General features: G+C 33.9%; 1 protein-coding gene across 1 annotated transcript in view; it reads right to left on the bottom strand.

The window, feature by feature from the left end:
* Positions 1–17,261, bottom strand: part of CDH19 (cadherin 19) — a 60,968-nt gene that overhangs the window by 21,148 nt on the left and 22,559 nt on the right. Inside the window, exons 5-8 of the mRNA XM_003788407.1 lie at positions 15,923–16,107; positions 15,150–15,403; positions 8,320–8,444; positions 2,737–2,858 (exon numbers count right to left, since the gene is read on the bottom strand). Of these exons, the coding sequence (XP_003788455.1) occupies positions 2,737–2,858; positions 8,320–8,444; positions 15,150–15,403; positions 15,923–16,107 (686 nt within the window). The remainder of the gene's footprint in view (positions 1–2,736; positions 2,859–8,319; positions 8,445–15,149; positions 15,404–15,922; positions 16,108–17,261) is intronic.

Below are 17,261 nucleotides of genomic sequence, written 5' to 3'. Positions count from 1 at the left end.
TTTTTTGCAGTTTTTGGCCAGGGCTAAGTTTGAACCTGCCACCTCCAGCATATGGGGCCAGCACCCTACCCCTTTGAGCCACAGGTGCTGCCCATATTTATTTTTTAATTGTGCAAATAATCTACAGTTACCTAGTCTTCATGATTAGCGTAATGCACGTAGTTTAAATCAGCATCGTTATTGGAGACCTTGATTTTAGACCTGGCTCAATCACTTGTAAACTATGTGACATTAAGAAAGTTACCTGAACTCAGAGGGAAGTTGGAGGGGGCGAGGGGATGGACGTTTTGCAGAGGCGGGAGGGCATGAGGTGGACCTCACTTAATGTACACATTGCGAGGGGGTATGACATGCCCCCTGGGTGAGGGGCTCTTCTACAAGTGGGACTTTCCCTGGAAGTGAGAACAATGTAACCTAAAAACTGTACCCTCATTTTAATTTGAGAAAATAAAAAAAAAAACCTTAAAAATAAAGTTACCTGAACTCTGCATAGCATACATGTCCACAAAATTATTTTAAAAATTACTATATATAATTGGTGGGACCACACCTACAATGCATCGTACAAGGGTCCATGTGAAACTTACTAAATGTAGAATATAAATGTCTTAACACAAAAACTAAGAAAATGCCATGAAGGCTATGTTAACCAGTTTTATAAAAATATTACAAATTGTATAGAAAACCAGCACATTGTACCCCATGACTTCATTAATGTACCCAGCTATGATTTAATAAAAAAAGGAAAAAAAAATTACTATGTAGATTTTTTTCATAAAGCTTTACATTTAAACATTAAACGGGGCTCACAGGAAGTGTTTCCATTAAACCCAATAGAAATCTCTCTCCTTTAGCAGAATTAAACTTGACTAGATTTTTGGAGTACATCTTCCCAAATATTATTGAGTTTCTTTTTTAAACACTTTAAAATTTTTAACTATTATCGGTTAGTGTATGGAAAAATATTGTTAGATAGAATGAATGGTATTTGAAGGTTTTTTGGGTTTTTTTGCAGAGATTGCTATTTATTTATTTATTTGTTCTTAGAGGTGTGCCAAAGAATTTAAAAAAAGTGAAGAAACCTATTTTGAAATCTAATTCTATCCACAATCACCAGATGGACACAGACACGTGTTTATAAATCTAGAACACATCATGAAGACTTGTGATAAGATTATTCTTATGCTTTGAACATTGTCAAGACATTTGTCTTATATATTGTCATGATATGTCAATATCTAGGAATAATTTCATTGTTGCTCATATTTTTTACCAAAAGTGTTTTTAAACGAATCCTATAATTTTAAAGCTTGTGTAATGTATAAGGAGGCAGCAATGGAATAAATCTTCACCATTTCATCCTTCTTCTTCTTCATTAAAAATGGTGTTTCTCAAAGTATCGCATTAACTTTGAGAAGGGTATAAAAGTAGACTTCCACACCATCTTTAAAATTTAATTTTAGTTTTCCTTGAAGATAGTTAAAAATTCAGAATTTTTTCATTTAATAACTATAAGAATAAAATGACAGTAGAAGATATTTCACAATTTTCAAATTAATCCAAAGATGAATGCCAACAACAGAAACCAACACAGGAGATGTAAGACGCTGGTAAAATTGATCATGGAGACAAAATTTTAGACTATGTGACTTCAGATGAACGTTTACTAAATGAATTTTTTTAAATCAAGAATGAACGAATGCACAGTACAATTCTATGGATAAAGAAGAAATGTAGCGATCATCTCATAAGACATTCAACAGAAAGATTTTCATTAACTCACACTTTGTGACCAAGATCTGGGCCATTCTGCCTTGTTCAACAAAAATGTGACCAATTTTTTTTCATCTTTTATAAGATTTTTTTTTCTTCAAAATTTACTTGATATATCTTGAAAACTAAACATTGCTGGAGGCAGTGTGAGTCCAAATGAGAATGGAAAGAAAAGATACAGCAGGAAGTTTCCCTTTGTAACAGAATCTCAGGAAAGATACTATCCCTGCCTGGCGTCCCTGTGGGAGAGTAAAGGCCTCACAGGGATGCTCAGTGCTCCTGAGCACACACTGATGAGCTGGCCTAATCAATGGACCAGCTTCCCCACGAGTGCGTCCTCTGGACTTTTTCACTAACTTACTCTAGGCCTAAAAGTCTCCAGCTGTTTGTTTTAACAGAGATGAGTTAGTTTCTCTTCTTTATTGCAATAGTCTTACTCTCACTGCAATATTGCCTTGAATAACGTCTTCCTTGCTCACAAGCGTGCAGTGCAATCTGTCTTTCACATATTTTCACAAGTTGTTTTGCTTGTCACTTTATTCATGTATGTATAAATTATTTCAAAAATGATATCAATTTTTAAAAATAATTTTGGAATAGTGAAAGTTAAGGCTATTCACACTGCCTCTTTCAAAACTTCTCTCCTTGGTTCATGCTCAGGTTGAAAACTTTATTTCCTTTCTACCCCATTAGTCTTGGTCATAACTTCTAAGCCTCCTTTGCAGTCTGTTCTTCCTACACGTGATCCCTAAATAGTGATGTTCCTGAAGGCTCTGTCCTATTTTTAGTTCATATGCTCACTTTGTTTTCTTCTTGGGTAATATCTCCTTTGTTATGCATAAATATACAACTAATATTAGAATATGTATAGAACAATTTTATATAATATATAAAACAATAACATACAATATATGAAACATTGACATAGTGTTTGAACTTTGTTAGTTTATTAGTAGATCTTACCTGACCAAAATCTGCATTTTCACAAACATACGTCTCATAATACTGAGGGAACTCAGGAGCATGGTCATTAATATTAAGAACTTGTACATACACAGGGGCAGATGAGATCTGTTGTGCATTGTCTACAAATTGAACACACAGAATGAAACTTTAAAAAAAATGAATACTGTTTTTAGAAAAAGCACTATAAAATGTCATTAGAAGCCATGTGGTATATTTTTATTTTTCTTGAAAAAAGCTATCTGAGTACAGAATCTCTATATGATTCATGTGTTTATAAAATATACAGCTTAGGAAAAAATGTTGTGCCCTATGAATTCCACTCAAACCGTATTTATTAGTGCCTTTTGTGCATGGGCTAGGAGGGAAAAAATGTAATAAAAGGATACGTATGTGGACAGCTTGCTAAAGTCTATTGAAACAATTGAAACTGTTTATTGAACTATTGAAAGTATTTCCATTAACACTTTTAAACCTAAATGCAGGTTTTATTCTCCTCCCCAACTTTACTGATAAAAACACTGTGAAACCAGTTAGTTTCAAAAATTACAGTCAAATGACTCTCATGAGGTCCAAGTTATAGTGGAAGAAGCAATTTAAGAAGACAGTCATCCGTGGCCTGAACCACTGAAATTCAGGGTGCAGCTTTTAAAAACAAAATGAATGTGGGATAAAGCTGATTTCTGAAACCAAGTTGAAAATGTTATGGTTAATTTTTTAAATGACAAAAATGATGCAAAAAAGCCAAAACTACAACAAAACAATGATCTGGGAAACTATTTGCATAACTGGATGAAATACCAACAATTCTCTTTGTTAAATCTTTAAAATTGCTATGAAAAAGACATGTCAGAAAAAATTAAGTAACTTGAAGTTCACAGAAGATAAAATTCAATGAGCTATCAATTGTAAGATTTCTCAGCCTTTCCATTAGTGACATTTTTGACTGGGTAATTCTTTTATTCTGGACAATTGTCCTGTGTTTTGTAGCAAGCTTAGACACATCCCTAACCTCTACTCACTGAAGGTTGGTAGTGTCACCCTACCCCAGCTATGACAACCCAAACTCTCTCCACACATTGTCAAATGTGCCCGGGGTGGGTGGAGCCACAGTGCCCACAGTGGAGACACTCTGTTCTATCCTAATATTCACAAAAACTCTCATGGGAAGTGAAGACAAGGATGATATAGTCTATATGATTTGTGTAATGTGGGATAATACAGCAACCAGCGATGGCAGAGAGCTGAAAATAGCAGGAGAATAAACAGTTTTGCAACCTACTCAGACAATGAATAATAAAATTTAAACTACACGTGTTTGTGACCCAGTTTGGGAAACCTAGGCTGCAGTCCAGGGTACCAGGATATGAGCACATGATCTAATTATGTTCATTCCAGCATTGTTTCCATCAAGTCCAAGTAATTGGGAATAACTCAGATATACATGCAAAGGGAATAATACACATGCAAAGGAGAATAATGCAACCCAACTATGGCATTTTGGGGTCATACTAAAAATTAATGACTCAATGGAACAAATTTATTATTATTTGAGCTCTAAAACTGGGCTACTTGGGTTTGAATCTTGGTTTTCAATTTCAATTGGTTTTCTGTGAAATAGGAGTGATAGTAGCAATAAAGATTAAATAACATCCGTAAGGAACTTAAAAGAGTACTTAGGCTCTAAGTGAGCCATAAATATCACTATTTCGCTGTATCTGCAAATAAGACAAGTATTTTGTGAAATGATTGATAGAAAAGTAATCAGCTGCATAATAGATCACATATTTTTGTTCATTATTTTAAATTTTTTACTTTTTTTCTTAAAAAATGTTGTGAAAAGATTCAGACAATACAAGGATACTAGGGGAATTCTTTTGTTTGTCTTGATGTTTATATTTATATCTATGTGCTATTTGTAATTGTCTTTTATGAGGATAACACAAATTAAAAATAAAATGCTCACTACTCCAGATTGAAAATAAACAAAAGAATTTTTTTTTTTAACCTTTCTTTTCTGGGTACCTTCAGTCGAAAAAATTTATCTTTGACAGTTCTTTCTCTGTCTGTTTCATTGAAGTATATATAAATCTTTCAAAATTTAAATAAGTCTCTTGCCAGCTTCACAACACCCAGGATTATCTTTAGTACTGGGGACCATTTCTTGAATGTAATCAAGTAATACAACCTCCCTATGTCAGAGTTTCTGTGGGACGACGATAGGAGACTCGTTTCTGCAAAGGTCTTGTTCCAAGTTGTAAAATTACCTCTTTTCATAAACATATGAAAAAATTAGGTTTTAATTGGATAAAGCTAATTAGCCAACACATGTAGTCACTTCAATGAACCAGTGAATTTAAGATGAACTTCATGAGACAAATGGCGTGAAGTCCTCTTGCATGATGGATTGAGAACATCTATGTAATGGGTTATATCTCCTGGACTGTATTAAAAAGAGGAGATTTCTTTCTATTTTGTCAATTGTCCAGCAGATTCCCCAGGATACCTGCCACATTCTAATTAATGTTTGCCAATAACAAATTTCTTTCTAGTTGACCTCTGTGGAGAGGATTTCAGGGTTGAGATGTGATTTTGTTTCTAGTTATATTTTTCTAACAAATATGTGTCACAAGTATGATAGAAATTGAAATTTTCTGTTAATTAAAAATTAAAATTTTCAAATTTGTTACACAGAGTCCATAGCCTTCAGGAAACACATAAACTATAGGAATTACCAGCCTGAGACTCTACTCATTTGTGTTACGTTTAGGATTAAACTAGATGAACAAAACATTTAAAAAGGAAAAGTTATTTCTAAAGATTTTAAGATGAAAGTACTCAAAAAATTGTTTCATTATTTGTTATGGTTTAAACATAGATCACTAAAGAATATCTTTTTGTTTAAATAAGTGAATTGTTAAAAGTGTTGCAGATATAAATATCTGAAGGAAAATTAATAAAATATCATTTAAAGCTTTTATCTTTCCATTTCAAAACTTCACTTAAAATGAAATTCACATTAAAGTTTTGGCATGACTGTAGGAAACATACACACAACTTCACAGCTTCACTTTAAAGGAGTTAGTAGTTTGGGGCGGCACCTGTGGTTCAAGGGAATAGGGCGCCGGCCCCATATGGTGGAGGTGGCGGGTTCAAACCCAGCCCTGGCCAAAAACTGCAACCAGAAAAAAAAAAAAAAAAAAGAGAAGTTAGTAGTTTTATTCACTTTGCTGGCTTACTGATAAATAGTGTTGTGCTTAATTTGGGAAGCTTTCCAGAAAAGAGACTAAGCACAGTGAACTTCATTTGCTGCAAAAACAAATGTTAAAATAGAATTTCTCTTTCCTATAATCAGTATAATTGCTGTGGTGCAAGCTTTACAAGGTAGTTAACATACGCAGTTAGCACTCTTCTAAACAATTGTATGTGTTGCCGTTTTCCACTGACCAGGTGGTTTGTTTATATTACTGTTGAACTTCAAATGCCCAAACAATTATTTTTGGGACAGCATTAATATCTTAGTAGTAAGAAATTGGCACTTACATCTGTTTCTTACAAAGAGCTCAAAAATGGGTTGAATGCTGTAGGTTTTTTTTTAAAAAGGCAAGAATGAAAAATACATAAATAAAAATTTGTTATCCCGAGTTATAAAAGCACTTTTTAGCCAATTTTCCCTTAAATAAAAGTTCTCGGAAATACTCAAGAGTCAAAGTTTGCTTTTAGAATTAATCCCGGTGTTTTCTGACGTGAAAAGCCTGGATATTTCCTCTGTGGCGGAGGCTTCTATTCCATTGTCACATTTGATTTCCGTCCTTTATTTATTGTTACTTAAACAGAAAATTCAAATTCCAGACCCAAGTTCTCCTGCAGAATTGCTATAGAGCTGTTCAATGTTCACAAAATGAAAAACACGTGAGAGATGCTTTCCACCTCACTGTCCCACCTGCCTGCTGTTGGCAAAGAGAGGACTAAGATGGAAGTGAGTTTAGTGCCTTGAAAGGGGCAAGAAAGCAACAAGATCCAGTGCAAACTTAAGTTACAAGACAGGGTGGATCCTAGGAGCATTCTATGTTCACCACTGTTTTTTCTTTTTAGACTTTATGTCATTTGCTTAGTTATTGTGTTAAAACATTTATACTCTAGTTCTAGAAAAATTCACTTGCACCCTTGTAAGACAGACCATATAGGTGATCTTTCCAATCACCCTCCCTTCTCCCCTCCCCTATGTTCACCACTTTTAATCTTTTGCAGTACTCAATCCACTGACTTCATAGCGGGAATGATTTTGATAATCTCTGATATTGTGTGTTGTGTCTATTCCTTGAAGCTTGAATTAGTATGTTTGATTGAATAAATGACTCATTCATAATTTTAAGGGCACTATCCAAGAGTTAAATCTCAATACCTTTATTTATTTTTGCAACCTGAAATTGGAATCGTCTGCCTATCTGAAAACAACACAAAACAATAAATCATCTGGTCACTACCAGCCATGACGGCCATCAGCATGCTTGAAACTTTGAGTATAAGTAGAAAATGCATTACTGGTTTTGTGATGTATAGTGGATGAATATTATTTGACTCCTTAATAATTCTGGACCATTATTTCATTTATATTTAATTGATTTTAAACATCTAAGTGTTTAACTTGGGATATTATCTTTTGCTAATGTGCTGGATTATCTCTAACATTTTGTCCTAGATATAATATAAGGGACAGGCATTCTGAACTAATAAAGCATCAGTCTACGCTGATTATGGTTAAATGGGACAACTTTCCAGACAATTTTAAATTATTTAAAATTTTGATTTTCCCATAATTGTTTTACCACTGTACAAACAGAAGCACATTACCGTTAATTACACATTTCACTAAATTGAAAATTTTCCTCTCAGGGAACAATTCTGGATGAATGTGTTTTTTGGAAAATGCATAAACTCTTTCTTCATTAAACTCATCAAGTAAACAGAAACTCATAGAAAATACATGTTTAAGAAAGCTTTAAAAATGTCTATTTGGTTTTAAAAACTGATATATCCATGAAATTACATATAATTATATAACAAACAGGTTTTAGAATTTCAGGTGAGGCTGGGCATGGTGGCTCACGCCTGTAATCCTAGCACTCTCGGAGGCCTAGGTGGGTGGATTGAGCTCACAGGTTCAAGACCAGCCTGAGCAAGTGGGAGATAGCATCTCTAAAAGACAGCTGGGCGTTGTGGCAGGACCCTGTAGCCCCAGCTACTTGGGAAGCTGAGACAAGAGAATAGCTTAAGCCCCAGAGTTTGAGGTAGCTGTGAGCTTTGATGCCATGGCATTCTACCGAAGGTGACAAAGTGAGAATCTGTCTCAAAAAAAAAATAGAATTTCAGGTGAAGTGGTAAGCATATAAATAAACTGTAATAGAAGTAATAATCTAAAAAATAAAATAAAATATGTGTACATAAATTTACATATAAAACACTTGATTCTAAATTTAACAATATTCTGAGGTAGCTTTGTTCCAGTCTTTAGAAATTATTAATACATAGTGGTTTCCAAAATATAATGACCAACTTTATGGGTTCCCCATGAACACTTACAGCTTTCTGTGGCTGTAACACTTAGGTTGTACCAGGCGTTGACCTCCCGGTCAAGTGGGTGAGTCGTAATGATTGTGCCATTGTCGTCATCAATGTGGAATAGTTTGCTTCCAGTAAGAGAATACCTGAGCCAAAGAAAAGCATTCCTTTAATGTTATTATCTTCTCTATGTAATGGTGTTACATAACACTCTTTTAAAGCAATAAGATAAATTATTAAACGATACTGTACATATCTAATGTAATGCTGGACAGTTTTTAAAATGGTACCGCATTCATGCATTTAAGAGTCAACTCTAGAACAAATGAGAAAATGAAATTAAAAAATAAATAAATAAATAAAAGAGTCAACTCCATAGAGCTAAGAAAAAAGAATGTTATGATGACTTCATATTGACATTGATGGATTCTAAATCTAAACACGTGTGACTGATTCTTATGTTCAGAAAGGAATTAGAGTAAGTGAACGACTTGCTTAAAAAAATGGCACAAATCCATTTGTGAAATGAAGAAAAGTATGTAGAAATAAGTAGGGGTAAAAACTAATGATTGTGAATCCTTTTTTTTCCTTGAAGAAATATTTATCCTCAACTTAGAGTAGTGATAATCTCTTTCCTATGCTACATGTGCTGCTTGCTAATCTGTGCATTATATTAGTTACTTGACTGTTGATATATTAGATGTTTGTTTTGTTTGTTTAAAGAAAACAATTTGTTATGAAATAAATTCTCTTTATATAGCAAATAGATCTTTAATCTGGAATCTTAAAATTTTCTGGAATCTGGATCAGGAATCTGAAAGATAGTCTACACACATACACATATATTCCAAAAGTAAAGTGGAGTAGATTTGATGTACTGCTAAATGTTAGATTGTGTGTGCAAAGAAGCCCAGTTACAAAATTCCCTCATGCAGAAGTCTGGAAATGATCCCAAACTCCACAATGACAGAAGCCTTTGAAGGGCTCAGCATGTCTTTTCTGCTTGCAAATGATTAACAATAAAAATGAAAGAAGACTAATAACTAAAGTTCAATGATGTCTTTTCGTTGTATATTTATATTTTCCAGAAGACTCTGATGAGGCATGAGTGAGATTTGCCATAATTAGGTGGCAAAGGATGAGAATATTTTAATCTTGAATTAAAAGGTTTCTAAAAATAGTTTACTAATTTGTGGCATGGTGTTCAGAGGATAAGTAAAGAGGAATTACAAAGAATTAAGTTTTAGAAAGGTTCAGTGTTAACTGTACTCAAGACATTTTTGAGCATTTTCCTTAAATAACCAAAGTGACTGCATTTCCCACTTAATCTGTTGCCAAAATTAAATAGTATTTAACAGTTGCTATTTTGTATTAAACATCTAATCTTATTTCTAAAAAATACCATTCTAAATGAAACCAATAAAGTGTTTGATAAGAAGTTTCACTTTCTAAAATTTAATCGGCATCTGTTATTGACAGAAATTAGGAAGAAGAGCCAAAGACGTAAGAAATAGTGTCAGCTGCATTAAAAAACTAAAACGGACAAAGGCCTCTAGGAAGAGTGGATTAGCTGAAAAGCTTAATGAGATATTAGTGGTCATGTGTAACATGTATTACACATATCAACCCCTTTTATAACCACCAATTCTAGTCATTTAAATATTTTCTTCAAAGCCCACTTTCACCAGATTAGATCATCTTGACCTTGACATAAGTTTAGCTAATTAAATGTTACATATATTTATATTTTGACATATAGATATGTACATCTTTAGTATATATTATGAATATATACATGCAGGTATATTTGTAATATATATGAATATATATGTATATTTCCCTTCACTATATTTTTAAAAATTAGGAAATAAACATGACGAAATTCAGAAATAGTAAATGGCTGTGCTATTGATATGCACCATTATCACGTTAGCCAAATTTAAGATGAGTAATTTTCCCACCAATTCAATTAAATATATCAGTGTATTTTGTGTATGTCGAATTATTTTGGACTTACAAAGGTGTTTCAAAGACAGTACAGCATGTTTACATATGCCCTTCACTTAGCTTCTCCCAATGTTCAAATCTTGCATAAAACCATAGAGCTATTACTGTTGCAAAACTAATAAATTAATTTCTGTGATAAATGTGATTAAGTAGACTATAAAGGACATTTGGATTTCACCAGTTGGCCCACTTTTCTGAGGAAAAAGTGTCTCTGGTAAAGAGAAGTCAGAGTGGACAGCAATGAGCAGAACTGATGAAAACATTGCAACATGTAGTCAGATTTTGTGTTGAAATCATCAGCGGACTGTGAGAAGCACAAGGGACTCAGTAAACACTGAGAGAGAAACAGATGGGAAAATCTTAACTGAAAATCTTTGTCGCGAGCTCTTGGCTCTTGCACCACAGCCACGCACTAGCTCACACAGCACTGTGAGGCAGTGTGCAGCCAGGAATACAAACTGTACGGGAACACCCTCCCTACTCACCTCACCTGATCTCGCCTCCAGGGAATTTTTCTTTGCCAAAAGATAAAAGACTTATTGAAGGGAAGACATTTTGAAGACATTCAGGATATATGATGACAGCTTGGATGACCATTCCAGAAAAAGAGCTCTACAGTGTCTTTGATGAGTGGGCCAGGCATTGACCGGCATAGGTGCACAGCTTCCCAAGGGGAGAACCTAGGCGGTCACTGTCGTGATACTCAGAAATGAGTTAGGTGGCACTTTTCCTGGGATGAGTTCATGAACTTAATTGTCACTTACACAGGCAGCTGGAGGTGCTATTGTTTTGTCAAGGATTTTTGTCGTGTGTGTGTGTGTGTGTGTGTGTGTGATACTAGTTTATATTTTTCTTTGCTTTGGTTGAATTTATTAGTCACATCTTTTGTCCTGGGAGTGAATTTTTCATTTTTGAAGATTTTTAACTGAATTTTTAATTAGATATATTTCTTTCTGTGTGTGTGTGTAATGTATGTATGTTTGTATGTATATATGTTTAATAAGATTATTTGTCTTTTTTAATACAAACTTGGATATTTCTGATAATAAATTGGTCTGACTGTATGGGCTTAGCATTGTTAAAAGTAGTCCTTATAATCAATCTTTTTAATTGATTGATCTATGGGATCAACATTTATACTTCCACTTTTATTTATGGCATTTCTGAAAATGGCATTCTTTATTCATTCTCATTCTTTCTCTCTCTTCTTGATCTGTCTGGCTAGAGGTTGATAAATTTTATTAGTGTTTTGAAAAAGCAGCATTTGGTACTTTGGGTTTCATTGTATTTTTCTATTGCTTCTAACACCATTGTGATCTAATCTGTTTTGTCTTCTTTTTTCTGTTTTCTGCTTGCTTTGGGTTTTTATTTGCTCTTTTTTGTTCATTTTTCTTTATAGAAAAGAATACATGATATTTCTTATGCTTATAAAATATTTCAAAATTTGGCATTAGGCTTAGTGAAGGAGGAATCTTTGATAATATCTAAAGGATAAATTAAACCCAGTGATGACAAAAAAGTATAATATTCCTCATACCTGGAGTCAAAATAACATGGCAATGTCTGAGTCAACTTGAGCCACAATAGCTAACTATTGTAGCCTATGTGGCTTGTAGACAGCGGGACACATTTCTCACCATTTGAGAGGCAAGAAGTCCAAGCCCATGAGGCCAGCATGGTTGGTTTGTGACAAGGACCCTCCTAAGGTTGCACACTGCTGACTTCTTGTTATCCACACGGGTAAAGAGGCGCGAGCTCTCTGTGTTCCTTCTGTGAGAGCACTGAGCCCATTCATTTGGGCTCTGCCTTTGAGATTTGATTTCCACCTATAGGACCTGCCTTCTAATACTCCTTAACATTTCAATATATAAAATTTTGAGAGAAACAAATATTGAGTCCTTCGTAGTCATACATAATCTTAGGGATAAAATGCAAATCTTAAAATAAATTCTGTATTAAGTTCTTCATAATTTCCAACATTAATTGTGTTGCAGACGGTCTCGGGGCTCCTTCACCTTCTTCTACACTAGACTCCTTAAAAACAATTCTTTCTTCTCACTTTAAGGTCTAATGCTGCATTCTTTCTTTATTTTGTAGCCCTTTTAAAGAAAACTTTTGCCATGCAGTTTATTATTATAATTTATATCAATGCAGATCTTGCTTTACAAGCTTTTCTGACCTTGGAAGAATATTTTGTTAAACCAGTTTACTTATCTCACCCAAGACTTGCTGACACCTAGCCCGGGAATTTCCATGCTTCCCAGAAACATGTATGGTAGGAAAAACTAGTATGAGTAAAATGAATTGGGGATAATTTACTGCTTATTATGTGTTAGTCTGTGTATCCCCAAACAATGTAACATCCCTAAGGCTAAAATCCAATACTAATGTTTCCTTTGGTTTCCATAGATTTTACCATGGAGTGAGTATTAAGGAAGAGATACTATCAAATGAAAACTCAAATTGAAATCATTTGGCACTTTGTATTCAAACATCTTTAGAATCTTTCCTTTCCAAAGCAAAAAAGCAAAACAAACGAACAAAAAACAACACAGAGAAAATGGAATCCAAGAAGACGGCATCTCCTGAAATGTACTCCTGTGGCTATTTTCATACCCATTCCATTTTGCTGTCATGATATATATTGAATGTTCACTAAATCAAGTTATGACACACGGGAAAAATAGCAACCACCACAGCAAAAATCTTCTGTATCTGCAATAATCCTAAATGTATGAAAAGTAATCTGCTATTTTTTTTTTTTTTTTTTTTGAGACAGAGTTTCACTTTGTTGCCCTCAGTAGAGTGCCGTTGGCGGCATTTTAGCTCACAGCAACCTCAAACTCTTGGGCTCAGATGAACCTCTTGCTTCAGGCTCCTATGTAGCTGGGAGTATAGGCTCCCACCACAACACCTGGCTAGATTATTTTAGAGACAGAGTCTCGTTGTTGCTCAGACTGGTCTCCAACTCCTGAACTCCAGCAATCCACCTGTCTCTGCCTCCCAGAGTGCCAGGAATGCAGGCATGAGCCACTGCACCCGGCCCTCAGAGCATCTTTTTTTAAAAAGTACTTCTAAGTGAAAGATCACCCCTCAAATCATTGAAAAGTCTTTTTTGATAGACATTTACAAGTTAATTCTTTTTTTTTTTTAGCAAAACTTGTTCAACTTTTTTGAATATTTATTTTAATTTTTTATTGAAACACACAGAGAACGTTTTCCTTCCCTCACCCATGAAGAAAGCATATCATTTCTTTTCTCTGTGTTTGAAATAATCCTGAAATAAGCAAAAGTGTATTATAGCCTGAAATATATATATTTTTTTAATAGCACTTTTAGCTTTTGGCTCAATGTCAACTAACTGTATTATATTCAAGAACCCTATCAGTCTCATTACACTTTCTGAAGTTCCTTTGGAATGCTGTGAAATAATGAGTATTTTTACCTTTATATACTTGATTAAAAAGTCACATAAAGAATTCTAAACTTAATTATTTCAGTATAAAAATAAAAATTTTAGCTAAAATATTTTTAGGTTGAAAATTTAATTAGTCAATAGGTATATTGACACTGCAGACCATAGATCCTCCTACTATTTGTTTGCAGCCTGCTTTTTCTAATACATATGTAGTATTTTTTGCATGTACTAGACATAAAATTCTTAATTTTGTAACATGCTTTAAATGTATGCGATTTTTATCTATGCTTCAGGAGAATTATCATTAATCATATTTTCCTTAATTACATCCCTGAGATTAGTCTCCAACACTAGTTCAAGTGATAACATCGACCATATTGAAAGTGCTTTTTAAAAATTCTAAGGTATCTAGTATCTAGTAAGGTAAGTTTTTTTTTTTTTTTTGCAGTTTTTGGCCGGGGCTGGGTTTGAACCTGCCACCTCCGGCATATGGGGCCAGGGCTCTACGCCTTTGAGCCACAGGCACTGTCCTAAAAGGTAAATATTTTTTAAAACAAAATAATTGATTGACTAGGTTACACACATATTTTTGTGTATATACACTTACAAAATTAGTAAATTCACTACTAGTAAGAGCTATACCTATACATTAGAAGGCAGCATTTTATGAATAAGAAGTAAAAAGGATGAGTGAAACATCCTCTGGTACCAAAAATTTAATGGTTCTCTTTTGCTGTATCAGTGATGCTTCCAAAGAGTAAAGCAGTCGCCAGGACGTTAATGAATACCTGGAGGTTTATGTAATTCCAGCACGAGTCGTGGAAATAGGTGAGCAAAGGAAGGCAGCGGAAAGAAAGTTTTATTTTTTTATGTCCAAAGGAGCTATACCTCAACTATTAAAAAAAGAAAGAAATCACAATCTAAAAAGTACCTAAAAATAACAGATTATTTTTAATAGATGAGAAAGGCTCCTTTCATTGTAACACAGGTTTTTTTAAAATCCACTGGCCTTATATTATTTTTACATCATTACATGATATCCTGTAAAGGCTTTCTCAATTTTTGAATATCATTTCAATTAAAAATTTTCATTTAAATAATGAGCCACATTTTGATTTACCCTGTTTTAACTCTCCTGGAGGTTAAAAAAAAAGGGTTCTTTTCCCTTGCCTCCTTCATTCAATGAAAAGAGCATCAATTGTATCGATTGTAGTTCACGGTTTCCTATTTTTTGCACTTGTTTGCGATCATCTGTTTTCACTTCATCTTAACTAACATTAAAGCAAATCCTGTTTATTTAAAGTTACAAATTCATTAAGCATCATCTAGGAAAAGGTAGATAAGATGTAGCCTTGTTTGAATTTGCGTGCGGTTTTATCTTAAGTGTAACCTGTTTATTCATGTGAAGCTGACCTGACAGACATACCTGATGGGAGATTTCCTGTGATCTGGGTCAGCGGCAGACACCATGCCTACAAATGATCCATGGGGGTTTTCTTCAAAAATTTCAAATACGTAGTATGGAAGGAGGAAAATGGGAGGTTCATCCTCATCTTCCACCTGGACCTTAATGAAGGTGGTGGAGGCTTTGGTGTGGAATTTCATAAACTGCTCATCGACATGGCGGTTTTTAACTTGGGCTCTAATACCATAGTTGTTCTGCTGCTCAAAATCCACATTCTACAGAGAAACACAAAGAATAAAAGGCATTAGTAGCCCAGGGTCTTCCTGGGGGAAAAGTAAAGTTCACTTGATAAATGAGGCCTCAGTTACCTGTCAGCTACTCCTTCCTTTTTCTATACACACATTTCTCTTCCTTAATTATTAATTTGGCATAAACATCTATATTTTGTTATTTATATCTGCTATAAAATGTTTTATAGCAATGGTATTTTCATGTAAGATTAAGATTGTATTTTTCTAGGCATAAATATCTTATGGGATTGAGAATTAATATGCTCACATTTAAGAATTTAAAAATTTTTTTTGCCCTTTATTTGATTTTTAAAAATTGTTTCATATATAGTTCAAGAAGCTCGATAACTCATCTCAAAACCTTTTCTCCTTAAATCATAAATTACAGGCTTTTGGTTCAATGACTTAATGAAGCAAAAATCTAATCAGTTCCCTAAATCATTATATGTATTTTTGACTTGATTTCACACTCTTCTGCAAAGCAAATAATCTTAGTATGCCTACCTTTTTCAATATGACTATTCCTTCTTGGGTCTCGTTATTAGTAATGATGTCGAATGTTTGCGAATCATCCTCTTCAATGCTGTAATCCATTTCTGCATTCTCTCCTGTGTCATCATCATGTGCTGTGATTCTGCCTATAGAAGTGCCCGTGGGTGCGGATTCAGAGACAGTCAGGCGGTACAAGCCTTTAAAAACAAAATTCAGGATAACTCAAATACATACTTAACGTGAAACTCCAGAAACTCCTAATTATAGCATCCTTTATATGCATACTAGCCATTCCCAGTTACTTGTCCTAAATGTCAATCTCCAACTCTCTCTCTCTGTAAGTATACATGTATGTGTTTATATCTGTGTATATGTATATGTATGTGTATGTACACACACACATATGTACACAGAGGAAGTCAAAAAAAAGGTGCACTGACATTTTTTAAGAACAGAAAAGAACTGTATTAAAATTGTCACATTCAAATCACCTTTGACTTCTGCAATTACAAGAGATACGAGGTAAAAGATACAAGAGAACAAATGTTACGTGTATATACCGAGTAGTACAATTTTAGCACAGTTTTTCTTTCTTAAGATGAGTGTACATTTTTTGGCACCCTCTGTGTCTATCCTCTCATGGTCTATTTTAAAATCTGAACATTTTCCCACTTTGGTATTTACACTTTCATCATTACCTCTCAAATACTTCTTAGGCAGGCCTCTTACCAGTACGTATTACTCCAAATTTCTATTCATCTATACACCATCTAAGTAATTATGGTTTGTATTTATTGTGTCCTTCAACCATCTTGAATCAAGTTTGATGAAAATACTTTTTCAATTTTCCTCAAACATTCCTTGATGACTGAAGTTACCAATAAATGTAAGCACAACTTAAAAGGGGGAGAAACCAAAGGCATGGTAAAGTTCTAAGCATAACTTTGAGATTCTGAGCCTGAATCCCATTAGCCATTAAGGAAATGCACAAGTAGATCCAAGAGTTGGTAATTGGATGCAGCAGAAAAACAGTATTGGAGTCAAAGATGGTCCAAGTGGTTGGGCCCTAAGAAAAGAATCGCAAACATATTTGAAATACATAGATATAACTATAAATTACTGAGCTTTGTTTCTTTACTTTCCAGGATTAACTTACATAAAACTGATAAGGAATTACTCTGTTAGAATTATTTTAATTTAAAACTAAATTTTGTTTACCATGTGTGTCAAAGTGTAGAAAATAATCATACATGTCAATATTCTAAAGAAAGAAACTTCTTAGAATTAAAAGGAAGGAGCACATATAATAGAATTTTTATTCAAAAAGATTCTTGATCCCTTAGAAGCATTA

This window comes from Otolemur garnettii, unplaced genomic scaffold (genome assembly GCF_000181295.1).
Source record: "Otolemur garnettii isolate 467f Iridium unplaced genomic scaffold, OtoGar3 scaffold00027, whole genome shotgun sequence".
Taxonomy (NCBI): Eukaryota; Metazoa; Chordata; class Mammalia; order Primates; family Galagidae; genus Otolemur; species Otolemur garnettii.
The sequence above is the reverse complement of the archived record's forward strand: the minus strand, read 5'-3'. Positions and strand labels throughout refer to the sequence as shown.